The sequence below is a fragment of the Emydura macquarii genome, unplaced genomic scaffold, assembly GCF_026122565.2.
Source record: "Emydura macquarii macquarii isolate MOO-44397 ecotype Brisbane River unplaced genomic scaffold, CSIRO-AGI_Emac_v2 contig_2699, whole genome shotgun sequence".
NCBI lineage: Eukaryota > Metazoa > Chordata > Testudines > Chelidae > Emydura > Emydura macquarii.
Genome location: NW_027132836.1, coordinates 2961542 through 2987517, shown reverse-complemented (window position 1 = coordinate 2987517; position 25976 = coordinate 2961542). Strand labels below are relative to the sequence as shown.

Sequence of the window (25976 nt, the reverse complement as noted above, 5' to 3'; positions counted from 1 at the left end):
CGGGGCAGACGGCTCACGCTCACGCATGGGGGGAATATACCGGTCGCCAGCCAGGGCAGGGCTCCGGTTCCAGTGTAACGCGGCGGGCAGAGCCCTCCAGAGAACGGGGCTGATGTGGCTGCGGGTGTGGAGAGGGGGCACCGCCCCTCCGCCCAGACATGCAGCCAGACACTATGTACAGGGGGGGCGAGGGGAGAGCCCCTGGGCAGCGAGGGCCAGGGCCCCTCTGCCCCACGAGTGGTTCCTTGGCTGGAGGCAGGTGGGGCTGGGAGAAGGTACTGAGGGGGCTACGTACAGGGGGGCGGGGGGCACGCAGCCAACTCACAGGGCTGGGCCCAGAGCTATTTGCCCGGCCAGGGACTGGCTCTGGGCCTTTGGCACCGGCTCCTCCTGGCGGCTCCATTTGTGACGGTTCGCAGGGCGTCACTGTGGTGCCAGCGCTGCCGCGTGGGATGGGGGCGCAGGGCGGCGCGGCTGGAGTGGCGCTCTGCCCCACGCAGGGACACTGGCAGCGGGGCGGGGGCCGGGAACGGCGCGTGCTCAGGCGCTGCGGGTCGCTCTGCCCCACCCGCAGAGCCTGCCCGTGGAGGTGCCGCCCGGGAAGCCGAGGGAGGGAGCTGGGCCGCGGGCGGCCAGGCCGGGGGGGGGGGGGGGGGGGGGGGGAGACGCCGCGCGGGGGCGCCAGGCCTCACTGCTTCTTCTCACGGGTGGTGATGGTGACCAGCTGCTTGGCCGCCTTGGCGATGTCGTAGGCACACTGGATGACCTGCTGCGTCAGGAGCTGGTAGTCCACGGGCGCGCCGGGCTCCGGCGGGATGGTCTTGCGGCACTCGCTCTGCAGGCGGTAGGCGCTGGCGCTGAGCAGGCGCAGGGAGCTGCGCACCGTCTCCAGGGCCGGCTTCTGCAGCCAAGGCAGAGACACAGGCATTGGACTGAGCCCCCCGCCCCGCCCCACAGCCAGGCAGGAGGGCAGGGGGCACAGGACGGACACGAGCCAAGAGGGAGTCGGGCCCCTCCTACCTTGGGGAAGAGCGAGGCCATCTCGGTGACGGCGGAGTGGATCTTCTCTGAGCAGGGCATGAAGCTGAAGAGGAAGCAGAGCCTTTAGGCCTGGCCCCGCCCCACAGTGCAGCCCCCAATTCCCGGCAGACACAAAGTGGAGAAAACGCCTGGCCCAGCCACTGGGAGCCAGAGCACCCACCCCCCGAGCACAGCACCCCCCAGCAGTGCAGCCACTTCTGGGGGATAGGCAGCGGCAGCAGCACACAACAGGCCGAGGGAAAGTGAGGCAGAGCCTTTCGACCAACCGGCAGTGCAGAGGGTCCTTGGCTGGCAGGGTGTGCCCCCCCGATCCCGCCCCACCCGCAGGAACGTGGGGCCCTGGCCAGGAAAGGGAGGCTCGGCTCTCTAGGGCCGGTGACTCTGAGTCCCCTTGCCGCCCTGCTTCGACCCCTGCCGGCCCCACCTGTCGTGCTTGAACTCCTGGGCCGCCCGCAGCAGCTCCTGGATGTTCTTGGTAACCTGCTCGGTCTTCAGGATCACGTCCTCGGTGCTGGGCAGGCCGGGGTCCAGCTCCCCGTCCAGCGGCTCCAGCTCAGGGTGGAGGTCGTCGTCCTTCCCCAGCTCCAGGAAGCGCTTCCCCTCCACGCTGCAGGGGGGCAGAGCTGGGTCAGGGGCAGCCCCCAGGTCCAGCCAGGGCAGCGGCTGTGCCAGGCAGATGGGAGGCGTTCCCTGGCCTCAAAACCTGCCCCGGGGCTGGGCACCAGTGCAGGCTTGGAGCCCAGCACTCTGCCGCCCGCGTGGGCGTGGGGCCCCGCCCCTCACTTGGGCAACGCCTTCCTGGCTCCGCCCCAACAGGCCCCGCCCCTCACCTGAACAGCGCCTTCCTGGCCCTGCCCCTACAGGCCCCGCCCCTCACCTGAGCAGCGCCTCGCCAGCCTGCGTGTTGTCATAGTCGCTGTCTGCCCCGCTGCCGTGCCGGTCCAGCTTGCTGGGCTAGAAGGGGGATGGGGCAGCGTCGGGTGCAGGCTCCACCCCCAGCTGCCCCCATGGGTGCACGCCACCCCCTCCCCCTCAGGGCCTGGGGATCCCCGCAACGGAGGCCTCGTCATGGGGCTCCCGGTGCAGAGCGCTCCCTGGCCCGGGGTGCAGGGCTGGGATCTGCCCCAGTGATGGGTGGAGCTGGGCGTGGCTGGCACCCCCAGCACCCCAGCATTGCGGGGTTAAAACCCCCACTCCCCTCTGCCCCACGGCAGGATCGCCCAAGGACCCTGCCTTCCCGCGGTTCGGAGTGAGGGTACGTCACCATGTGGCGGGCGCCGTCCTGCGCGCCGGAGAGCAGCGGTGAGGACGGGGGGAAGGGCGCTGCCGAGGCCGACACCCCCTTCCGGACCTGAAAGGGACAGGGCGGGTCGGGGCAAGCGGGCACAGAAGGTCCCCAGCCCCACGGAGACACGATACGCCCGGCGCAACCTTGCGGGAGCCCTCCCACGGACAGACAGCCGCGCGCCCCCAGACGGACGGGCGGCCCGTGGGAACGCCAAGCGCCATCGATTTCAAGTTCTCCTGGCGCCCCAGCTCCACGGCGGCCGGCCCAGCGGCTCTGGCTGGTAGCACCATGCCCACCGGTGCCGTGCCCTCCCCTGCACGGACACACTCACGAGCAGGGCGCGGCTGGGCTGCCCCCACACACGGCACACTGGCGGGGAGAGGACATCCCCGGGCTGGCAGCAGAGACTCTCTATGCCATCGCAGCCCTTCAACTGCCGCCCGACGTGGGACTTCCCGGTCAGACGCAGGGCCAGCACACGGGCCGGCACCGGCACAGCACGCAGAGCGTAATCCACGGGGCCAGCAGAGGGGACTCGCTCCCCGGACACGGGCAGAGGGGGTCCATGTATTACACTCAAAACAGGGAGCACAAGCCACAAGCACATGGGTCCCTCCATGGCTCCCCGGCCCCTCCCAGCCCCAGAGAAGAGCTGCCACTTACCCGGTACATGCTGGCCGGGATGTGCGTGGAGTACCCCGCATCGTCCTCCGCCTCCTAGGGACACGCCAAACGTTACCCTCGGCTGAGCCCGGCCACCGTCCCCCCCAAGCCCTGCACGATACCGCCCACGGGCCTCTGTGCCCCATGCAGGGACCACTTCCCGCAGGGTGCCCAACGACCGAGCCCACAGCCCTTCCCGCCCGCCACCCCTGCAGGAGGCTGCGCGCCCAGCCGGCCCCGCTCGGAGGCCATCGGGGTGAGCCCAGCCAGCCTTCTGGCCACTGACAAGCAGGGCCGGCCCCGGCCGAGCCGCCCAGCACGGCACAGGCCCGTTCACACACAGACAAGCGCCTCGCAGCTGGGGTTAGGACCCAGGAGTCCGGGGACTGGCCCCCTGCCCCCTGCTGCGGCCATGAGAGCGCAGGGCAGGAGGGCAGCTCCAGGCGACCACGCGACAACCCACGGAGCTCCAACGGCCCGGCCCGTGATAAAGGAATGCCCGGAGGGCAGGCCCCGCCCGCAGAAGGCACGCTGGCCCGGGCAGAGTCGGCAGCAAGGGCACATGATGCGACGGGGGTGTGGGCCTGGCCCCCCCACGGCTCTGCCCCCCACCCAGAGGACTCACGCTGGCGTGGAAGGGCTGCAGGCGGCTGACGAGTTCATCCACGGGCTGCCCAAAGGCCTTGAGGGCAGCGCCCGGCTCGTACATGGAGAAGGCCTGCCGGTCCCGCCGGTGCGCGGCTGCCAGGGCTGCGGCGTGGCCGTGGTCCGTGCGCTCGCTGGGGGCCGGCCCCGGGTGCACGGGGCCCGGCGGCTGCCGGATCTGCGAGTTCTCCGTCTGCAGCTTGTGGATCTGGAGGGACGGAGCAGCACGTTGAGGAAACGCCAGCACCCCGGACCCACAGACACACCCTCCCCCCCCCCGGCACCGGACCCACAGACACACCCTCCCCCCCGGCACCGGACCCACAGACACACCCTCCCCCCCCCCGGCACCGGACCCACAAATGCCCCCAGGGTCCCTGCTCCCCACCATCACCACGATCGCAGCCCTGCCCATCACCAGGCCTCTGGGCCCAGGTCCCCTCGGTCCCCTGGCCAAGCCAAGAGCTGCTCCGGGCACGTTTTCACTCCCTCCCTGCTGGGGCCAGGGATTCACCGATTGGGGGGTGGGCGGGGGCGGGCCAGGGACCCCCCAGCACCCACCTCACGCTGCAGCCGACGCAGCTCGTCGCTCAGGCTGTTGTTCACCTTCATGAGCTGCTGCACCTTGGCCTCGGAGGCCGCCAGCGCCTTCTTCACCTCCAGGTACTCCTGCAGGGTGATGGGCCCGTCCGACAGGTCCGAGGAGTCCATGCTCTGCGGGGAGAGCCACTGAGCACGGGGCCCGCCACGCGCCGCCCTGCCGGGACCAGCCCTGGCCCCTCAACCACAGGGCAGCCCTGGCTCCCCGCTCCCAGCACCACTCTGCTGAGACAAGCTGTGTGGTCCCTGTCCCCCCCCCCCAACGCCTGCCACCCCCCAGCCTGCACCAGTGGGGAGCTACCTGCTGAAGGGGCCCGTCCCGGAGCAGGGCAGGGCCCAGCATGGGCCCCTCCACTCCCCCTGCCAGGGGCAGGGCCGTAGCATCCTGAGAGCAGGGAGCCCATCGCTGAGAGGGTCCCGCCCCACGGCCGCAGGGTCCCCTAGTGCCAGCTCTGCAGACACGGCTCCGGGCCTGCCCCGTTCCCACAGCCCCCTCCCGAGCTCACTGCCTGGGGCTGGGCAGGGCGTGAGGAGCCAGCCCAGCTATTCGGGGCCAGGCAGGATGCAGAAAGCGCAGGGGCCGAGCCTGGTCTGACTCCACCAGCTGCCCCGGCTCAGACCCACTGGGCTGGGGGGGCCAGGTGAGCTGGGGGTGGGGGGGAGACCAGGGCTGGGACGGCGGGGGGTGGGTGGGATGGGCTGCGGGTCGGGGGTGACAAACTCACGCCAGCCTGACAAACCTTCCCTGCGTCCCCCTCCCTGCACCCAGCAGACCCGCCCCCCGGCCTGCCCCCCGGGACTCACCCGGGCCCGGTTGTTGCGGGCAGCGTTGCGCAGCGGCTCCTGGTCCGTGTCCTCGTCAGAGGCGACGCTGTCGTAGTCGTGCTGGTCGTCCAGGTCGCTCTGGCTCCGGGGCGGGTAGTCGACGGCGTCTGGGGGGGGAGACGGGGGCAGCTGGCGCCTCAGCACCCACAGGCAGCAGGGCAGCTAGCCACAGGGCTGGGGCCGGCCAGGCGCCGGGGAGCCAGGCCACGCCGAGCCCCAGCCAAGCCCCCCCAGGCAGCAGGGACACGGCCAGCCTCCCCCGCCGCTGAGCAAACCGGCTCCCCCCCCGTGGGTCTCTTCTCCCCCCTCACTCACCTGTGGGGCTCACCAGGTTCTTGCCCTGCTGCCGTCGCTTGGCTTCGCTGAGGATGTCGATGATCAGGGTGGCGAACTCCCTGGCGTTGAACCTGGCGAGCTTCTGCCGCCCCTGGCGGAGAGAGACGGGGTGAGGTGTGCTGCAGCCCCCCCCCCCCCCCCCCCGCCTACACTGCCCCCCCCCACCCGTGTCCCTGCCATTCTCCCCTCCTGTCCCAGCTGGGGGCTGGCGAGGGCTGATCGTGGGGGCAGGACAGCGAGGGGGCCGAGACATGGGGGGCTGCGGGTCAGGATTGAGGGGCACCAGCGGAGCTGGGGGTGTGCAAAGGGACCCCTCTGAGCCCCCCGGCCCAGTGACTGGCCCCCAGAGCCAGGGGCCAGGTTAACCCGCCAGGGGCCGGCGAGGGAGCCCAGGCCGGGGGGGATGGGGGCCGTACCTGGTTGCGCGTGGCCGAGTACTCGGGGTTGACGGGCAGGAAGGGCACGGCGCTGCGCTCCGTCACCAGCGTGCTGTGGTTCTGCGTCGTCAGCCAGACTGCGGGAGCAGACGGGGAGCGGTTACCAGGCACCACAACGCCCCCCCGCCCCACACATGGGGGGCGCTGCCCCGTCCACGTGCTTGCACCAGACGTCACCCCAGCCCTGGGGGAGCTTAACACGCTGCACTGAAGCCGGCTCTGGACCCCCCCCTGCAGCAGTAGCGGGGGAAACTGGGGCTCGGAGAAGGCCTGGACCAGCCTGGGGAGCAGGGAGCCGGCGACATCAGGATTTGAACCCAGGAGCCCTGCCAACCTCGGAATCCCACCCGGAACCCCCCCCCCCCCAGTGAGCCCCCCCTGCCCGAGAGCCCAGCCGCAGGGCAGATCTCGGTGCGGGCGGCCCGGGGAAGGGCCAGCAGGAGGCAGCCCGAGGGGCAGAGGAAGGAGCTGGCATTGCCCCGTTAGCCTGGGCATGGCTCCAGCCCGGCGCGAGCCGTGAAGCCATGTGGCAGCGGGAACAAGGCCAGGCGGGGGGATCCCCCCCCCCCCGCTGTGCTCACTGCGCCCTTCTCCCTCCACCCGCTGCATGGCTCCGCTCTGAGCCCAGGGCCCGTCTGCACCGGGGGGCAGCTCCCCCCAAAGTCACGTGGCCCCAGCCCTGGCGGCTGCATGCGAGGCCAGCTCCCGGGGGGGATTTCACCCGTGTCCCGGACGGCCGCCCTGGCCCTGGCACCGCCCGGAGCGATCCCAGGAGCTCCGCCTCGCTCTGCAGGAGCTGGGCCTCTCTGGGGCCAGGCCGCCCCCGTCCGCCCCGGGGAGCAGAGATGCGGGGCAGCGAGGCCCAGCCCCAAGCACTGATGTCAGGCCGCCATGGGGGGAGAGCAGAGCCCGCAGCCCCCTCCCGAAAGGAGACGGGGCCCAGGGGGCTTGGCAGGGCCGGGACAGCGGCTCAGCCGTGCAGAGAGCGGCCGACACAGTGGGGGGGAGCCAGGGCCGGGCAGGGGCGCCAGCCCCAAACCCCCAAGCCCGGAGGGAAGAGAGCAATGCCCCCCAGCCGCCCTCGCCTTCCTCCCTTCCCGGCCCCCTTCCACGGCTAGCACCCAGGGCCTGGCGCCGCCCCATGGGCCTCCCACGGGATGCAGCCGGCCGCTCCCTGCGTGGGAACCCCCGGACCCACCTCGAGCGCTGCCCGGCCCCCAGCTGCGCTGCCCGCGGGAGCCCACGGCCTGTGGAAGCAACTTGCAGCAAGGAGCGCCTCCCCCGGCGCCCAGCCCAGCCCAGCCCAGCCAGCAGGCCGGCGAGAGCCAAGGAATGAGCAGGGCGGGCCCAGCGAGGGGGGAGGCAGCCGGCTGCTCTCCGCGTCTGAGCCACATCCCCGGCCTGGCCCCAGCGGCGCCGCCTCCCTGCGCCCGGGAAGGGGCTGTCCCCAGGGCGGAGCAGCAGGGACCCCGGCTGGCGCAGGGGCACCCCGCCCTGGGCGCTGGCACCGTGGCCTGCCCCACGCACCAGAGAGCTCCCGGCCCCTCCACGCTGCAGACAGACCGGGCAGCCCGGGCACTTCCCATGGGGCATGAGCAGCGGCACCCCTCAGCCAGGAGGGGCGCGGGGGGCTCCTGACCAGCCTGGGTCCCCCACGCGAGTCAGAGGCGCCGGGGAGCCGCGTGGGGCAGGGATGCCTGGGGACACTCGGCCCTGAAAGAGGGATTTCATACCAGCCGTGCCCTGTCCCATCCCCGGCACCAGGCTCAACGCCTCTGCCCCCACCCTGCAGCGTCCCCAGCCCCCAAGGGCTGCAGGCCTGGCTCCCCCTGGGCCCCACACCAGCCGAGGGGCCAGACCGCAGGGGCAGACCTGGGTCCCCAGCGCAGGGCGAGGGCTGGGCAGGCCCCTGGCGGAGTGGGGCGGAGGGTCTCCGGGCCCCACTGACCACCTACGCAGGCAGCTCGGGGAGGGGGCCCCTGCACCGTGACCCTCAAGTCACCAGCTGCGGCCACCCCCAAAGCCCCGTATCCAGCAAGGGAGAGCGCCGGGGCGGCTTTCCCTGCACGTTCCCACGAGCCCCTGGCAGGGCGCCCACCCCGGGGGGGGGGGGTTCCCTGAGCCACAGGCGCCCTGCCAGCCAGGGCACCGTGATGCTCTGCCCTCGGGACAGGATGCAGGGGTCTGGGCACCACCTGCCGCTGGCTTCCCCAGGGAACTGGGCACCCCAGCTGCCATCAGGGCAGCCCCCCACACAGCACCCCAGGGCCCACAGCTGGGCACAGGCCCTGGGACAAACCCACCCCTGCCTCCCACCAGCCCCACACACCAGCACCCCCCACGCACCGGCATCATTCTCCCTGCGATCCACCTCGTCGTACACGTCCATGGCCAGCTCCTCGAAGAGACGGTTGCTGAGCTGGGGGCAGAGATGAGGAGGTTACCGGGGGGCAGGAGGAGTCTGGGGGGTGGGGACAGAGTTGGGGCGGCCCCTTGGCCTGGAACTGCCTGGGCTGAGCTGCAGGCCCCCCCCACCCCTCTGCACCAGGGCTCTGCAGGGGGGGTTTTCCAGGGGTCTGGGCTTAGCCCTGCCCCAGGGGCCGCCCCATCCAGGGCAGCAGGTCTGCAAGGGGCAGCTGCTGCAGGCCAGGGTCACCCCCGCCCCCCGCTGGGGGCCCAGGCTGGAGCAGGGGGGCCCAGAGCCCATGGAGCCAGTGCCACTTACCGCCTGCAGCTTCTTCTTCGCCACTTTCGCCAGCTCAGACAGGTCCAGGCTGCCCAGGGCCGGGGGGAGACAAAACAGCAGGGGTCAGGGCCGGCCCCACACCTCCCCGCCGGCCCCACACCTTGGCCCCACACCTCCCCGCCGGCCAGACACACAGCCCCGCCAGGGTGCTCGCAGCACGACAGCCTGGGCAAGCCCTCTGGCGAAGGGGCAAGCTGCACCAGCAAAAGCCGCTCCGGCCACAGACAGCGTCTGGCTCGCCCGGGCCCCCCAGCCGGGATGTACCGACCCGGCCCCACGGCGGCGAGGGCCAGATGAGGGGCACGGGCAGGGCGAAGGGGACAGGCTCAGGAAAGGAACAGCAGGGACTGCCGGTCGGGAGTGAGGGGCACGGGCAGAGCTGGGTGCGGTGGGAGCCCAGGGCTGCAGGTCAGGAGAGGGTGGGTGGGCGAGGTGCCCGCCCCACAGCCCCTTCTCCCCAGCGCTGTCAACCCCCTCCGGCCACGAGAGACGCTCCAACCCGCCTGCTGCACATCGAGGCCAGGAGCCAGCGGCTGAGAGAGGCCAGCGGGGCCCCGGCGGCACCAGGGGCGCGTGGCACCCGGGCGCTACAGAGGCGAGAGCGGAGCGGACAATACCTCTGCGCCATGCACCTGGGGCGCGCCCTGCGCTCCGGAGAAGGCAGCGGAGGGAAGAACAGGATAAAGGAGGGCGTTAAACACGGTCGGAGCCGGCCACGCCCAGCCTGCCCCACAGCCCGCCCCACAGCCCCCACGCGGCGCGCTCACGGGCAGACACGCAGACACAGGCCTTGCTCAGGAGACGCACCCGGGGGAGCGGAGAGCGAGATCTGGCCCCGGGACACCCTTCTCCTCCCTGCCAGCCAGTCCCCCCCCAGCCCCACTGCAGCCCTGGCCAGGAGGCTCCAGTGCCCAGGGCAGCGCGAGCGCCATGGTCCCTGCTACAGCCCCCCAGCGCCGGTCCTGGAGGGGGCGCGGGCACTAGGTGTCCCCTTGGCAAAGACCCCCCCAGCGTGCATGGCAGGGCGGGCTTGGGGGAGGGACGATGCTGCTGGCCCCTCCCGACCCCCTGCGCTCGGCTCAGCTCGGCTGACCGGGTGATGCACTGGCAGGGGGAGCGAAGTGCGATTCCTGCATGGGGGGGGCAGCATTCCCTGCTCCTGGTGGGGGGCGTCACAGGCTCCCGGCAGCAGAGCAGGGCGCAGAGGCAGGCACTCACCTGTCTGCCATCTGCGGGATGATGTAGTGCCCGTTCTTGTGGTCTGTGCAAAACAGCATCGATCGTTAGCGGGGCTCCCCCCTCAGCATTGCCCCAGGCCGGCCAGGGACGCCCCACGCCTGGCACGGAGCCAGCGGCGCCCCCAGGGCTCCCACCAGGGAGCAGCGAGACGCAGGCCGCCCTCCCACCCAGAACACCCACAGGCAGGGGCGGGGGGCGCGATGCCAGGCCCAGCCCGGCGGCAGCAGGCGCCCGGGCGGCAAATCCTCGGCTGGCCCTGGCTGCCGATGGCCCTGCCTCGCCCACAGGGGCGTTAACGCTCCCTTGGCAGCCGGCGGGTCAGTGCCAAAGCGTGGGAGAGCGGCCGCGTCGCCCTGGGCCAGCAGGGCACCCAGCAGGGCTGCAGACAAAGCCCCCCTCCACGCCCGGCGCTGCCCCAGGGCCCCACAGGCAGCCCTCCAGGGGGGCAGAACAGCACCCGCCCGCCTGCCCCTCTGCTCGCGTTCCCTCAGCGACCCTCCCCCAAACCTCATCCCCTCCCCCAGCCGCTGCACTCACCTGGCTTGCGGCCGCACAGGTAGAAGGCCAGCCGGTCGGTCAGCTCGTACTGACACTCCACCAGCCGGTCGGCCAGCTCGTGCTGGGCCGCCTGCCTGCAGGGCGAGAGGGCCGAGCTCAGACACGGGCGCAGGGCAGGGCTGCCCGCCGGGGACTGGCGCAGCTGCTCTGCGCTGGGTGCACGGCTGCGTCCGGCAGAGGCTCCAGGCCCCCGGCACATCACGCTCCATGCAGACGCCCCTGCGCTGCCCAGGGGGCCCCGAGATGGCCGGAGCAGGCTGGCGCGAGGTCCCTCCAGGGCAGGGCACCCCACGGGGGCAGCCAGCTGGGGCAGCCCCTCGGCACTCACCGGGCGTAGTCGATGGGGGTCCTGCCGTTCACGTCGGGCGCCCCCGGGTCAGCGCCGTACACCACCAGCAGCTCAGCCTGCAGGATCTGCCCAGCCTTGGCCGCGACGTGCAGCGGGGTGGTGCCCTTCTCCTAGGGGCCGGGCAAGGGAGAGTCAGACGGGGGCAGCTGGCACGCAGCACCGAGTCACTAGGAAGCCACCAGGACTGGGACATCGGGGGGCTGCGGGTTGGGACTGAGGGGCTCCGATCGCAGGGGCTGCAGGGCTACCCCCGCCCCCTGCAGTCACTCGTCTCTGCCCCGCCCGGGGCAGCCACTGCACTGGGGCAGCCGGGGGGGGCGGTGGCCCGATGCCGGGCTAGAGACCGATCTCCCTTGGGCTGGTGTCGGGCTGAGACGAGACACCCCTGCTGTGTCAATGAACCGGGAACCCCCCCCTCCACACACACACACTGCAGCGAAAGCACCCCCGGCACCATGCCAGGCTGCTGCCCCCCGGCGCCCAAATCTGCCAGCCCTGCCCCAGCCACCAAGAGCCAGCACAGGAACCACGACCTGCCAGCACCACCAACACCCCCCCCCCCCCGGCCACCCCCGATCTCTGCTGCCCTCATGAGCCAGGACGGGCCAGAGCAGGCGCCCTGCCCCCTGCCCCACGGCTGGGCAGAGGCGCCCAGCCAGGCCCTCACCGGGTGGAAGAAGTTGGGCTGGGCGCCCAGCGAGAGCAGACGCAGGCAGGTCTCCAGGTTCCCCGTCCGCACGCTGGAGTGCAGTTGCTGGAAGAGACGGAGCAGAGCGTCAGCGGCCTGGCCCGCTGCCCTCCCATCCCAGCGTCTTGGGGTCTGTCCCCTGGGACTGGTCTCAGCGGGGGGCTCCTGGGTCTGGGCAACCCACAACTGGAACCTGGGCCTGCCGGTGCTGAAGGCAGGAGCCTCTAGCCCCACTCCCAGCCCGCCTGGGGCTGCTCAGCTGCCTGCGTGGGCCAGCCCCCACTGGAGGGCACAGAGCGGCCCGGGGAGCGCCCCCCTGCCCCACAGCAGTGCCGGGCGCGGAGGCAGCAGGACTAGAGAGGGGCCTGGACACGCCCCCCTGAGCCCACTCAGGCACCGCACCCCCCACGACCCCCCTTGGGGGCTGGGCCGTGTGCTCAGTCACCTGCCCCTCCCCCCCCCCCCGAGCCGCACCTGCCCCCTACCTTGCTCAGGTCCTTGGCAGTGACGCCGTCGTCATCGCGACACGGCAGCTTGTGCACGAAGGCCAACATCTGGTACTTGGCCCGGATGAACTCCGACTTGGTGGGACTGCGGGGAGAGGGAGCAGGGTGAGGGTGGCCCCAGGACGGGCCGGCTCCCCCCGCCCGCCCCCCGCGGTCAGGCACTTACTGCACTTTGTCCTGAGGGTTGGCCTTGCGACGCCCGCTCTGCACCTGCGCCGGGTCCAGCAGCGAGTGCTCCCAGATGGAGTTGGCGCCATTGCTGGCCAGGGTGTGCACCATCTGCGGAGACACACGGCGCCCGGCGCCCGCCCGTCAACGGGGCTGGGCAGCCAAGCCCCCGCTCTGCCCACTGGAGAGCCAGGGCTGGGCTAGCAGGGGCCGTGGGTCAGGAGCGAGGGGGGGTGAGTCAGGATGGCGGGGGGGTGGGTCAGGCCAGGAAGCCGCGGGCACAGCACCCACGAGCCCACTGGGGAGGCAGGGCCGGCAGAGCAGGAGGCAGCAGCCGCAGCTGGCGTCACACGGGACAAGCCTAGGGCCAGCCCCACGGCCCCTGCTGCTCCCGGAGATGCTGCATCGGCCAGCGCGTCCGCACGGGAGCCTTCGCGCCCGTGGGAAGCCCCGGCCCCGATACGCCCCCAGAGCCGAGGAGGAGAGGGCAGCGCATGGGCTGGGAAGAGCCACGTCACGCCCAGGAGGGGCACGGCTGAGGGGCGCGCAGCAGCAGGCATGAGGACAGAGAGGGACGGAGCTGGCCCGTGGGCGCAGTGGGGCAGCAGGCGCAGTGGGCGCAGCGGGGCGGGGGCGGCACAGAGGGCACAGCGGGGAAGCCAAGCCATACACGCCAGCACTCAGCCACAGACGCGCTCAGACACCGGCGGGCCGCACAGAGACCCGGGTTCCCGCCCCCCCCCCGGACCGCGGGGCTCGGCCACCCACCTGCAGCAGTGTGGAGGGCCAGGGGCTGTGGCGTAGGTGCTTGACGATGGAGATGTGGCGGCCCAGGCTGCGGTGCACGCTGCAGCATTCGTCGCAGATCAGCACGCCGCGGTTAATGGAGGCCCAGCCGGGGTCTGCAGGGGCGGGAGATCGGTTAGGGGGGGACAGGGCCGGCTCCACTCCCCCTCCCGTGGGCCTGGCACACCCGGCGGGGACCATGGGGCCGACTGACGCCGTGCAGCCACAGCGGGGTCTCCGCGGACCTCGCGGGCCGCAGCGGCACGGCAGGCAGGGAGGGCGGCGCGGGACCCTGCTCAGCGTCCTGGGCCAGCTGCCCGGGGCTCGGCGGCTGGACCACGCGGGGCACTTGCTGGGCGGGGGGGGGGCAGCCTGGCAGGGGGGGGACCTGCCTCACGGGCCCTTGGCCTTGCCACAAAGAGCACACGAGGCGCTTGGCCGCGCTGCACGGCTCCGGACGCCGGGCACGACGGAGCCGGGGAGGGAGGTGGCCGCAACCCGGGCCCTGGTTTTAAACTGTGTAAAAACAAGGGCCCGTCCCAACTCAGGTCGGCCGGCCGGCTGTCAGTGCACAAACCCCCGCCCCTGTGGAACGTGCCCAGAGCAGGGTGGGCACCTGCCCATCCACTGCGGCCCAGCACCGCCGCCATGCCGGGCGCTCCATGGACCTGCCGGAGTCACTGCACTGGCCACGCACCCCTCAGAGCCAGGGGGCGAGGAAGTTAAACCTCCCCTCCCCTCGCACCCAGAGCTCGCTGCCCCAGAGGGGAAGGGCCTGGCAGAAGGAGCCGGGCACCCTGCCCATGTCCCCCGGGCAATGCAGACCAGACCACGGCTCATCCCCTAACGCCAGCCACTCGGCTCCTGGCGCCTACTCACAGGCCGGGCTCGGAGCGCCCGCCCAGACATCCCCCCACCGAGCCCCTCCCTGGGTTAGACCCAGGGCTGCTGCAGCCACGGCCCCCCCAGCCCCTCCCCCAACAGGGGACTCAGGGGAGAGACACGGCTCAGGGCCAGGGTGCGGGGCCCACACTCTCCAGACATGACGGGGTGACCCCCCCATGGGCAGACAAGCGAGTCGCTGCCCCATGCCCCCCACAGCAGAGGGGGATCTGTGCCCACAGTCGGCCCCACATCCCGGATCCCGGAGCAGGTCTGCTGGCTCAGACCCCGGCAGGTTTCACGCCCGCCCCCACCCGGCAGCCTCCCACACGCAGAGCTATTCCCGGCTCCTTGCCCACGTACCGTGCCAGGCAGCTCAGCAGCCCAGAGCAGCACGGAGAGCCCCGGGTGCAGAGTGCCACGGCCGGGGCAGCTCTCAGCTGCTGGGGGGGGATGGCCCCCAGTCCTGTGCTCAGACCACTCCGGCCTCTTGTGGGCAAAGAAACCCGCCTGGCCCCTGCGCCTCTCCCCCAGCTTCCAGGAGAGGCCACCAAGCAGGCAGCCTGCCCCACGGCGCTGTGCCCCACGGCGCTGTGCCACTGCTCCCTTCCCAGGGGAACAGCCCCACTGCCCCCTGCCCCACGCCCCACCCTCCCTGTGCCACCCTCCCCCCCAGTATCACCAGCCCCTCCCCCCAGCCGGGCCGGAATGGAGCCCTTTGTTCCCAGGGCTAGGGCGAGAACAAAGGGCCGTGTGAGACACCGGCTGCGGCTCCGCTCTCCGCCCCCGCTCTGAGGGGCACACGGCCCTCGCCACGGGCAGCCCAGCGCCCGGCCCGGCCCTCACGCGCGGCAGAGTCTGGGCCGGGCATCGGCCAGGGCCCTCACTAGGGGAACGGCCCGCAGCTTGTCCCAGGCCGGGCCCCACCTGCCACAGCCGTCCCTCGCCCAGCCCGCGGCGCTATGCACTGCCCCACTGCGCCCGGCCCAGCAAGGGGGCAGGGAATCCACCCCCAGCCCACGGACTGGGGCGTGCAGCGGCTGGCGGGTACCACACACCGGGGCCCCTCAATGCTGACCCGCAGCCCCCAGCTCTTCCTCTGCGTTCACACAGGGCTGGCCCCATGGGGGCCCGGGCCCACGGCGGGGGCTCCCAGGCACTGTGCTGACACCCGGCCGGACTGCCCCCGAGGGAGGAGGGTACGTTTACTCTGCCCTGACCTGCCAAACTGGCCCAGCTCTGCCCAGCGCCCGCCACCCCCCCACTCAGCCGTCGTGAACAGCCCGGATTCTAGCAGCGTGAGTCAGCGCCCAGCGCCCCCCCACCGCCCGCTGCAGCCCCCCCAAACCCAGCTGGTTCCCGCGGGTCGGGGCGAGTCCCGGAGCCGGCTGGGAAGGGGGGAGGGCAGCCGAGGGGAGCCGCTGGCTAGAGCGGCGCCTGGGGGGGTGCACACCACGAGGCCCCCCCCCCCATCACACTGACAGCTGGGGTGGGGGTGGGGTGGCCACATCCCTCGGAGCCGGGCCGGGGGTCGCGACAGCCGCAGAAGGGTCCCTGCGAGACCAAGCACTTTGTGCCGGAGCCGGCCAGCGCCAGGCACCGCAGGGCCCACGGCTCACCCCGTGTGTGCCCTGCTCAGTGCCGGGGGGGCCCTGGCCCCCCCCCCATGTGCTGGAACCACCCCCCAGCTCCACCACTGCCCTTCAGTCCAGACCCACAGCCCCTCGCTGTCCCAGCACTCGGCTTCCCCCCCCCCCCCCGCACACCCAGGGCTGCGTCTCCCTCTAACTCTGGGGGGGGGGCACACTAAGGCTGCCGCCCCCCCACCCCAGGCCAGGCGCTTGCTGAGAGGCACCTTATGCAAATGCTGCTTGCAAAGTTCAAAGGGCCCGATTAGCAAAGCGAAGGAGGCTGCCAAGTGCCGCCCGGGGTCAGCGGCCGGGGTCTGAGGTCAGCCTCTGCCAGGCTCCCCGCAGAGCCGGTCGCTGCCCCCAGCTCAGCAGGCTGGGGGGCAGCCAGGCTCCCGCAGGGCCGCGGGCCGAGGAAGTGCAGCTGAGGCACCAGCTCTGCTCAGCGAGCGCCCCGGGCCCCGGCCTGCGTCTCCCCCGCGCTGCTGCACAAAGCCAAGGACATAGTGTCCTTGCCACAGCCAGAGCAACAGGCGGCTGCTTCCCGTGGCCCCCCCACACCAGCGTGCAGCCCTTGGGGTCCCGGCAGAGGCCCCCGGAGCACAGCCCGGGGCCGGCCCAGCCCGACACGGGCCGAGGGGAAAGACCCCAGCCCAGCTCCCACCGCCCCACCCAGCCGCTGCCAACCAGACCGCGCAGCCTTCCCTGGGCAGCGTGTCCTGCAGGACACAGCCCGGCGCACCGCGACCCGCCCAGCCACGGCGCAGAGCCCACGGTGCCCGGGCAGCAATTAGCTGGTCTGGGCTCGACACCCTGCGAGCTGGGCCATTCGCACACCAGCCCCCGGGCCCATCCGCAGGGCCCCAGCACAGCCCCGGGTCACCGCCAGCCGGGCCCCCCAGCGGTGGGGAAGCCGCTTGTCCAGGCGCTGGGGCAGCACCCCCGGGCTCAGCCCCTGTGGCCCAGAGAGGGAGGTTTAGGAGGGGGCTGGCAGGGGCGGCCGCGACAGGCCTGACTAGCCCAGGACAAAGCATCCGTGGCAGCCGCAGCCAGATTCCCGAGCCAGGCCGGCACCTTCCAGTGCCAGGGTGCCCACGAGACCAGGCCTCCCCCAGGCGCAGCCTGAGCCCCCAGGTTGTCCCAACCCCCTGCGCTGTGAGACAGCCAGCCAGCCAGCCAGCCAGCCTGCCGCCATCCCCTCCCGGCTGGCAGGGCCCCGCAGGACGAGGATCACTCAGCCAGCTGCTTCCCCCCGGCAGGGTCCACGCCCGCTGGCCAGCCAGCTCTGGGACGCTCAGCCCTGCCCGGGAAAGGCCAGGATGGGCCCACTGCCCTCCGAGAGGGGGTCGCCCCATGGGGAAGAGCCGGGAGCCTTTTGCCCTGTGACAGGCGGGCAGGCCCAGGGGTGGCCCCGGGGAAGGGCCGGGAGCCTGCTGCTCAGGATACAGGACAAAGCACCAGGATAATGCAGGGGTCGGGCTGCGCAAGGGGTCAGGAAGGACACGTCGCCCCCCCCACCACACCCTTTAGCACAGGAGCCCTCCAGCCAGGTGCCAGGTCCTGCCCGGTCTCTGCAGCTCAACACGCCCGACTGTGGGGGCCAGAGGAGGAGTGAGGCAGCGCGGGGCGCTCAGCAGCACAGCGGCCACGCGATCAGCCCCCAACACGCCCCAGGGCCCCACAGCAGGCTCCGACTGAACAAGGCCAGGCGGCAGCCATGGCTGGGGCTGCAGGGTCTGGGCAGGCAGCCACGCGGCTTGCTCGCCAACGGGAGGGAGGGGGCAGCCCCACCTGGCCAGGCTCACACCTGCTGAATGGGGAAAGGCAGCCCCCAGAGACAGCCGGGCCCAGGGAAGGGCACCCCCAGCCGCACAGCCTGCAGAGACGCCGTGGGGTGGGCGCTGAGCACGCAGGGAGCCTCCCTGCCAATCCACGCCCCATAACAAGCCACTCAGCCCCCTCCCAGAGAGCTCTTGTTTCTGGAGGACCTACACAAACACCTGGCCACCCCCTCTGCCCAAGCAGAGCAGGCAGGGAAGGAAACGAGCAAGACACCGGGTGGCTGGGACACCCTCCCTTTGGATTGTGATGGGGGAAGGGGGATCCTGGTCTGGGGGGCAGTGTTAGCAGAGGGTCTGACCCACAGGGACTGGGCAGTTGATGCAAACCAGCTGCTGGCCCCTGGCCCTTAGAAATCCCCCCTCCCCCCGGCCACAAACCCTGCGGCAGGGGCCCAGAGGCCAGAACACGGGGCCTTGTGGGTACTGCAGGGCAATGCAGGACTCCTGGGTTCTTACCCACGGCTCTGCCTGGGCCGATGGGGATGGGGGCCCGGCCTGCCCGTGTCCCCAGGGTGCAGTCAGTGCCAGGGCATCCAGCCCACCGTGGGGCCCTGGGGCTGAATGCCGGGGGGTGGGTGGGGCGTCAGCCCAGCCTGCCCCCGGCCCTGGCGCCCGAGTTCCCGGTATCCCTGCAGAGGAAGCGTGGCTGCTGCGGATGGAGCAGGCCCTCCCCACGCTTCCTTCCTGCCCTGCACTGGGCAGAGGAGCCTGGCCCAAGGACCGCCCCCCCGTAAAGCTGGACTCTGCACCCCCCCACACACACACACCGGCCTCTGCACTGCTCTCCGGGCTGGGGGGGGGCCCGCGGAGCAGCCATGTTGCTGGGCGAGGGGTGGGCTGGTCCCAGAGCTACCTGGAAGGGGCACGGAGGCCCCCAGTGCTCAGGGAGGGGGGCAGTGAGGGGGGGCACTGAACCTGAGCCCCCCAGGTTGTCCCACAGTGGAGGGGCTCCCGGGGGAGCGGGGTGGGCAGCCTGGGCTCCCCTCTGGCTGTGTGCGCCGCCTGCACCCTCCCAGCTGGGGTAAAGCAGGGGGCTCGGGGGGAGCGGAGCAGGGGGCTCGGGGGCAGCCCACCCCGAAGCGTGTTCCCTCTCCACCCCGTGCAGGGGCTTCTCTGCGGCCTGCCCGGGGGGGAGGGGAAGCGGTAGCCCAGCCAGCACGTCACACCGCTCCCGCCCCCCATCCTGAAGGACAAGCGTGGGCACCTCCCCGGCACGCAGATGGCACAGGCGGCCTTGGCAGCCAGACCAGCTGCATCTGTGCCTCCGCGCTCGCGGCCCGCCGGCGCCGCCGGGAACGGAACACTCCGCCCCCCGCCCCCCGCCCCCCTGGCGCAGCCGGGCTCACGCCCGCGCTGGCATCCCCTGGCCGCCGCCCAGGCCGCCATGCAGGGCAGCGGGGGCCTGTGCGCACACTGGCTGCCGTAGGGTCCCAGAGACCCCCTGGAAATGAGGCCACGTGGGCAGCACCCCGGCAGCGCTGCCACGCTGCAGGGGAAGGCGGTGCCAGTCCTGTGGCCCCCGGGAACCGCCCCGAGCAGCTGGAAACACGGGGTGCCCATAGCAGGAGCTCCTCCGCCCCAGCCTGCTCCCGGGGCTAACAGCGCCAGACCAGCAAGACACTGCCCTGGCATCACCCCCTCCTGGCACGCCCACAGCAGTGCCCAGAGGAGGTCCCCCTGCGCCCCTCGCTCACGCACACACCAGGCCAGCCCTGGCCGAGCGCCGAGGGGGCAGGCCCGGGTTCCTGCACAGCCCACCAGCAACCGGGGCAGCCCCCGCCCCCGCCTCTGCCAGCAGCACCCGGGCACCAGGGGTCGTGGTCAGGAGCAGGGATGGGTCCAGGGGTCAAGTCCCTGCTTCACCATGGACCCCCTGTGGATGCCCCCAGCTGTACGAGGGGGGAACAGCCCTGCCCTGTCCTGCCCTGCCCGCCAGGTACCACAGACAGACAGACAGACAGACAGACAGCAGCACGGAGCCCGCAAGGGCCGCAGCAGAGACCCTTCACTATAGCCTCCCAGTGAAGTGCAGGGGCCAGCAGGGCGTGGAACGCACACGCCAGTGCACGCGCGTGCCAGGCACTCGCACAACTCGGGCGCACCCCTACGCCAGGCTCACAACGGCGGCACGCACCCGCCTCCAGCAGGGGAGGGGCCCGGCCCCCCACGTCCCCCCCCCATCTGCAGGAAGCGGCCCCGCTGGATTTTATAACTCATTTCCTCACGCGGGCGCCAGCCGGGGACGAGGAGTGAAGAGACGGGTTCCCATTTCCAGAGCGAGGAATCCCGGCCGCGCGCTAGGCCGCGCTCCGCCTCGCTGGGAGGGGCTGGGGCATCGCACCAGCTTACCAATGCCAGGGGCGGCCCCGGGGGGCCCTGTACCACTGAGAGCCACGGCAGGCATCTCGGCCTCTTCCCAGCCCACACGCTCCCTGGGAGAGACGGGAGCCGCGCTAAGCGGAGAGCTGCCTTCCCAGCCGGGGCTCCCCGCAGCCGCTCCGGCAAGGACAAGGGTCCCCCTGCTCGCCAAGGGAAGGAACCCATGTGCCCCGGTGCTACGGGTGGCCACCCTCCCACTGGCAGGACCGGCCCTTCGGCCTGTCCCAGGAAGGGAGGTACCACGAGCCACCCAGTCCTGTTCTTCCAGGACACCTGGCCTGGCGAGGGACAGACAGGCGGACCACTGCAGCCCTGGCAGGCAAAGCGCATGTCATGCAAGACGCAGCACGGGGCCTGCCGACACCGGAGTGCCCCCGATCCCCTTGCAGTGACCTCACCGGGGGCCGGCTGCCGGGCACCACCACGGACACAGGCCTGCTCTGCCGGGCCCAGCTCCTGCCCGAGCCAACCGCACCTGACGTTGCCCCCTCCCAGGGCCCGGCGAGCTGAGGATCTCGGGGCTGGCTCCAGGACGGGGCGAGGGGGGGCGGGATTGGGTTTGGAAAACATGCCCAGCGCAGGCCAGTCCTGACCCGAGCCAGGCGTTATTCGGGCTGGGACCCACCTGCCAGCCCATCCCCTGGCGTGCAGATGGCGCCAGGGCCGGGGGGATCCAGGGGGCAGGGGCAGCTGACACAGAGCCCAGCTCAGGCCAGGGCCCCCACCCGTGTCCGGGGCAGCCTGCGGGGACACACCTGCGCCTTCATCCCCCCCCGCCGCCCCCCTTCCCCACAGCCCCCAGGCGGCTCCGCATCCGAGCCACCACGGGGGGGGGGTGCTCCAAAAGGCATCCTGGAAGGACCCCCCCTTTGATCACCCACGGGGGGGGGGCAGCCAGTCCGACCCCCCCCCCGACACTGCCCCGCACTGCGCCGCTCGCTGGCCGGCCCGGGTGCGGGGGGGGGGGGGATCGGGGCCGGCGGGCGAGGCCCCCCCGTGCGCGCAGGCCGGAGCCCTCACCCTCACCTGGGGCGCTGCAGTCCGCGCACACCTCCGCCCGCGGCACCTTCCGGGACATCCTCAGCGGCGAGGCGGGCACGGCCTTCTGGGCCAGCCTGGGGCCGGGCCGGGCTCGCTGCGGGCCGGCCGCCGCTCGCCCCGCACCCGCACCCGCGGCGCAGCGCTCCCGCTCCCGCTCCCGGTCCGGTCCCCGCCTGCAGGAAGCGGCGCGGCGCTGGCCCGGCCCCTGCCTGCGCGGGGAGGGGTTCGGCGCAGCGCGGCGCAGCGCAGCGCAGGCTGTGGGTCCCCGCCCAGCCCGGCCCGGCCCGGCTCGGCTCGCCGGAGGAAATGGCGCGGCGGCCGCAGCGCGCAAGGGCCGGGGCCGGGCGAGAGGCGTCGCTGGGCTGGGTCCTGGCCCCCCCCCCCCCTCCGGGAGGCGGCGGCGGCGGCGGCGGCTGCCTTCTCGCAGGGGGGGGCCGGGGTCTGCGCCCAGCTCCGGGATCCCGGGGGCCGGTCCGCGCTAGTCTCTGCCGCCGCCTTGCTCCTGGGCGAGACACACCCCTGCTCCTCCGGGCCTCAGTTTCCCCCAGCGGCGTCACGGCCTGCCGGGCTGGCCCCGGGGCCGCCTCCTGGGGGGGGGGTGTAAGATCCTCGGGGCGCTGTCCAGGGTTCTCGCCACCCGCCTCCTTTCACACCTCGGAACCCCACGGCCGCTCCTGTCTGCCCAGGGCTTGTCCCCCCTCCTTGGCCGGCGCCTGGCTCTGTCTGGGCCCCCCGGCTTGAGGTCGGCTCTGCTCACTGGTCCAGGATTTCAGAAGCGGGGCTGCCTAGCTGACTGGCCCTCCCCACCCGCATGGGAAGATGTCTGGCCCAGGGCCCCCCATCATCCTTTGTAAAGCTGCCTCCTTCACCCCCCTCTGCGGTGCCACCCCCAGAACCCCCCATCCGGCCCCGGCTGGGAATGGGCCAGCTGGGACTTCTGCTCCACTCTCTCCTATTGTCACCTGGTCCTCCAGCCCGTTCCACCCACCTGGCCTGTCCTCTGCTCTCTGACACCCAGATCCGGGGCTTTCTGGGGCAGGACTGGCTCCGTCACTTGTGTGTACAGCACCTAGCACAACAGGGACCTGACCTGAGACTTGGTTTGCCAGGAGCTACTGTCATGTAGATGATGATGAAAGTCACCCAGTGTCTGCCTGATCACTGAGCTGAGCTTTCCAGGTAAAACTATCAGCCGTCTCCCCCTCCCCCATCGCCCTTATCTGCTCCCCCGCCCCCCACATGCCTGGGAGACCTTCCTAAGTACCCTTCTCACATTGTCGCCTGCTCTCCAGGCCTGGAATCCAGATAAAGCCGCCGAGGGGTAAGCACCGCAGGGAAAGCTGAGCCTTAAAGTGGAATTTGGTTTCTCTGCCCCTCCCACCCATACCATCCCCACCTGGCCTCAGCCGCCCCCTCTGCCATAGCTGGCCGAGCCCCACCCCACCGCTCGGAACACCTGGAGCCAGGATGGACCCTTGGCTCCAACGCAGATGCAAATGTGGTGGCTTGGGCCCGGCTCTGAAACCCCAGTGTCTCTGCCTCTGCCGGAGCCGTCGGTGCCGCTTCTCACGCGCGGAGCAGAGCCCAGCCACTGCCCCCCTGCGCTCTGCCAGCTGCCAGGCACAACAGCCCCTGAGCCCTGCACAGACTCCGGCCGCATGCAGCTCGGCGGGGAGACGCCAGCACATGAACAGAACCGCTCCTTTCCCCCTGTGCCAGCAGCTCTGCAACACGCCGCTCGCAGCATGACTAAGCAAGCGCGAGGCTGCTGTCAGGAAAGGCGCTGGGCCCATTCAGTGCTGTCCCTCCGGAGCACAGCTGCAGCAGGCACGTGCCGGGAACGGTGCGTCCCTAAGGCGGGCCTGGCCCACCCGCGGGTGGTGGGATGTTCCCAGGTGGGCTGCAGGGCCGTTAGCAAACACACACGTCTCCCAGCCCAGTGCAAAGGTAAAGAGCCCAACCTGAGTGGTGCTGTGATCACCTCCCTCCCCCCCCCCCCACACACACACCAGGTCACAACACCCGAAGCAGGGACCCGGGCCCAGCCCTGTGGGACAGGAGCCACCTGCTGCAGGGTGAGTGCAGGGCCAGCCCCATGGGCGCTCCTCTGCACTGGGCCGGGGATTAGAGTCGCAGGGCCTGGATGGAGGGCACAAGCACCCAACGGTGGGCTGCCAAAAAGACAAAATGCAGGGGGTGCGTCACCTCAACCACAACTCTGGGAACCCCTGCCCTAAAGAGGTGGGGAGCAGCCAGTCTCGTTTCTAAACAAAGCACAGAGCTGGCCTGGATCCGTGGCAGCCGCAGGGTGCAGCGTTCTCCCTCGCCCGGCTTGTGCTCAGCACCAGGTGCGGGTGCGCGCACTGGGAGCTGACACACTGAAGGAGCTATAGAACGAGGAGCGACAGCAGGATGGTGGCGTTACCAGAACCACGGCTGACCCTCGTCTAGCTTTCTCCCCCCTCACTCCTGCCTCCAAAAAACCCTTTTTGACCTGGACATCCTCTGGGCTATGCTGAGCCGGAGGAGAGTTTTCTGGGGCGGTTCAAAGACAGCCGCCTTGTTGTCTGCATGACCCCGGCTCACAGCCCAGACCAGCGAACGCACCAGCAATAATTGCAGTTCATTTCACATGGCCCCCGGGCCTTACATCTGGGAGACAAGAAGGGGGAAATCAACCAGAACCTAGCCCAATAGCACTGCCATCTGACCCTGGGGCAGTGCCCGAGGCCAATCAGCAGAGTGCTAGGTGCTGTACAAACAGCAAGGCAGGTCAGCCTTGCCCCGAGTAGCTCACAGACCGAAAAGCTGTCTGTCCTCACCCTGTGCCGGCGCCGGGGAATCCCGAGGGCAGTGAAGGCAGGAAAACTGTTTTGCAGCAGTGCTGAGCACCCTAGAGCCCACTGACTTAGCAGGCACGGCGGGGGGCTGAGCACCCCTCAGGGCCAGGCCCTGGACAGTAGACGGAGAACGTTCCCTGCGGATCGGGGCCGAGCAGCAGGCAGGTCCCTCCAGCACCTGCCTCTGCACTGGGAAGGAGGCAGCAATCAACGAGTGACACTTCTGTGTCGCAAGCAGCTGGGGCTTGGCAACGCACAGGGACCAGCACCAGAAAAGCGCCTGTGAGGCTTTCACCCCCCCCGGCCTGTTGTGAGAGCGGGGAGGGCGCGGTGTGTGGGCTTGCAGGATACCTCCCCAGGCTAGAACGCATGCTCATGACGCGTGAGCCCCTAATACCCGCCCTCCCCGCCCAACTGTCTTTTGATGTTGCAGAGATTGGCAGCTCAATAAGAAAACACCATCCGCAGGGTGTGTCTGGACGGGGAGGAGGGTCCCCCGGATCTTTGCTCTTGCAGCCCCTTCGCCACGCGCTCGGCTCGCCCGCAGCCCTGGGCCCACACACGCCTTGGCCTGGGGGAGAAGGGACTCTTGGGTGGCACACGCCCAGGCCAGCCGGCGGTGTGGGCCCTCGCAGCAACGCAGGGGAGGGAGAGCGTTCCCTGTGCAATGCACAGGCACTGGCTCTGCTCCGGAGAATCCACACGCTAATGGCTGGTCCCTAGCACCTGCCCTTGGGATGCTCCCAGCCAAGCTGTGGTGCACAAATGCCCATTTCCTCCCAGTCTTTAGGAAGGGAGGGCTGCTCTTTTAGGTGCCGGGGGGGCAGGGCCCTCGGCCCCTGCTAACTGAGATCAGCGGGCAGGGCGCTCCCACACGGCCGCCGGGAGGAGGTGTCTGCGACAAAGGCTTGCTCGCGGCTGGAACAACACACGGCAGCTCAGCCGAGGCATGTGGTCATGGAGATCTGTCCTGGGCCAGGGCACAGGGCACCGGGCTGGGAGTCAGGAGACCTGCCTTCCATTCCGAACTTTGCCACTGCCCTGCTGGGTGAAATTGGGCAAGTCACTTCCCCGCCCTGCACCTCGGCTCCCCTCCCAGCCTGCGTCGGCCCAGTGACCGTAACCTCTGTGGGACCGGGACCCAGCACAAGGGAGCCCTGAAATCCACTGAGGCCTGTAGGAAATGGCCGTTGTGGGAGTCACTGGCGGAGAAGCCGTGGCCTGGCTTGCACACGAGCGTGATGGCTCCTTCTGGCCGGAAAATCCATGACTCTAGAACACAAAGAAAGAACGGCAGCGAAACCTCTGTGGCTGTTCAGAGTCTGAATAATTAAAAGCTACATCCTGATTCCAAGCCGTGCGGAGCTGACACGCCTGCAAAGAGCTGCGCGTTATGACACTGCTCTTGCAATTCTGTAGCGCCTCGGGTGCCAATGGAGCCTGCCGCGCGCTCAGTGCAAAGGGAGAAACCAGTGACCCAGGGCACTCACCTGGGGGGAGGGAGGGATTTTGGCAAGTGAGTAAAAGGCCATTCGCTCTCCCATTATCCCATCAGCACGGTGAAGGGCAGAGTCACAGCCTGAGTGCCTGGGCTCATACAATACCCCAGGAGGTTTCTGCAGTGCTCCATGTTGGATGTGTATCTATATGACCCCCCATCTGTATGTATGTGAAATGCCACGTCACCCTGCCACTCTGGGGTGGAGCATAGCAGCTGCTTGACAATGCAAAGGAAAATGACACCATAGGCAGAAAAATTCCACCCCCAGCTGGGCGTGCGGGGCCCTTCTCAGCAGGCTGAATGGCGCATTGTTGTGGCTCTCCGAGGAGCGGCCCTGCTATGCTGGGCTCTGCACATACTTAGGAAGCTGCAGCCCCTGCCCTGCGGAGCTTACAAACTGCAAAGAAAAACAAGGGTGGGAGAAAGGGGGCCAGAAGGAGCACAGTGAGCTGGGGCCTGATGCCTTTGCTAATGCCATCTCCTGCTGGGGTTTTAAGCACGCAGGCCCCTTTGGCTGCTGCTGTATAACGGCAGAAGTGGGTTCTAGGAGGAACTGAAGCCGACGAGGGGGCAGGCTGAGGACTGGATTTCGGAAGGTCACTCCAGGCGCAGGGCAAAGCTCAGAGTCACCTGCGGGAGAGGCAGATAAGTGTGTCATACAGCCTCTTCCTGTGTCCGTCTGCCCTCAGTCCACGACACCACCCCTCTCTGCCGCTCCTGCAGATGACGTCGAGGGAGGGATGGCACACACAGTCCCAGAGTCCCCTGATCTGGTAGCCCCTTCGCCATCCCTGAGTTGCACCGGAAATGTGGGCAGGTTGCAGGGGCACTGCTCGCGTTCACGCTGCAGAGAGGAATTCCACAGCGGGGGTCCTCTCCTGCAGGAACGACGGGCCTGGGCCCCTGGGGTCTTTTTTGACTGATGCTGCACATCAAGTGAATGTTTTCAGAGAACTCCCCACAATGACTCCAAGATCTCTGTGTTGAGT

The 25976-nt window shown here is 70.6% G+C and overlaps 1 protein-coding gene across 2 annotated transcripts; it reads right to left on the bottom strand.

Moving 5' to 3' along the window:
- Positions 1-549: 549 nt before the first annotated feature.
- On the bottom strand, positions 550-20826 carry GIT1 (GIT ArfGAP 1). 2 transcript variants are annotated; one of them, XM_067565891.1, is made up of 22 exons: positions 20632-20826; positions 12858-12991; positions 12088-12200; positions 11901-12006; positions 11395-11481; positions 10707-10837; positions 10358-10452; positions 9800-9842; positions 9199-9225; positions 8561-8609; positions 8182-8254; positions 5815-5912; positions 5378-5489; positions 5042-5169; positions 4199-4351; positions 3618-3845; positions 2993-3046; positions 2306-2392; positions 1919-1995; positions 1466-1648; positions 1021-1084; positions 550-901 (listed from the first exon to the last, which is right to left on the bottom strand). In XM_067565891.1, exons 1-22 carry the CDS (start codon positions 20681-20683, stop codon positions 689-691), a joined length of 2307 nt encoding a protein of 768 aa, XP_067421992.1. In that variant the 5' UTR covers positions 20684-20826; the 3' UTR covers positions 550-688. The 2 variants fall into 2 exon arrangements, with proteins under 2 accessions (XP_067421992.1, XP_067421993.1); XM_067565892.1 differs by lacking the exon at positions 9199-9225.
- Positions 20827-25976: the final 5150 nt, after the last annotated feature.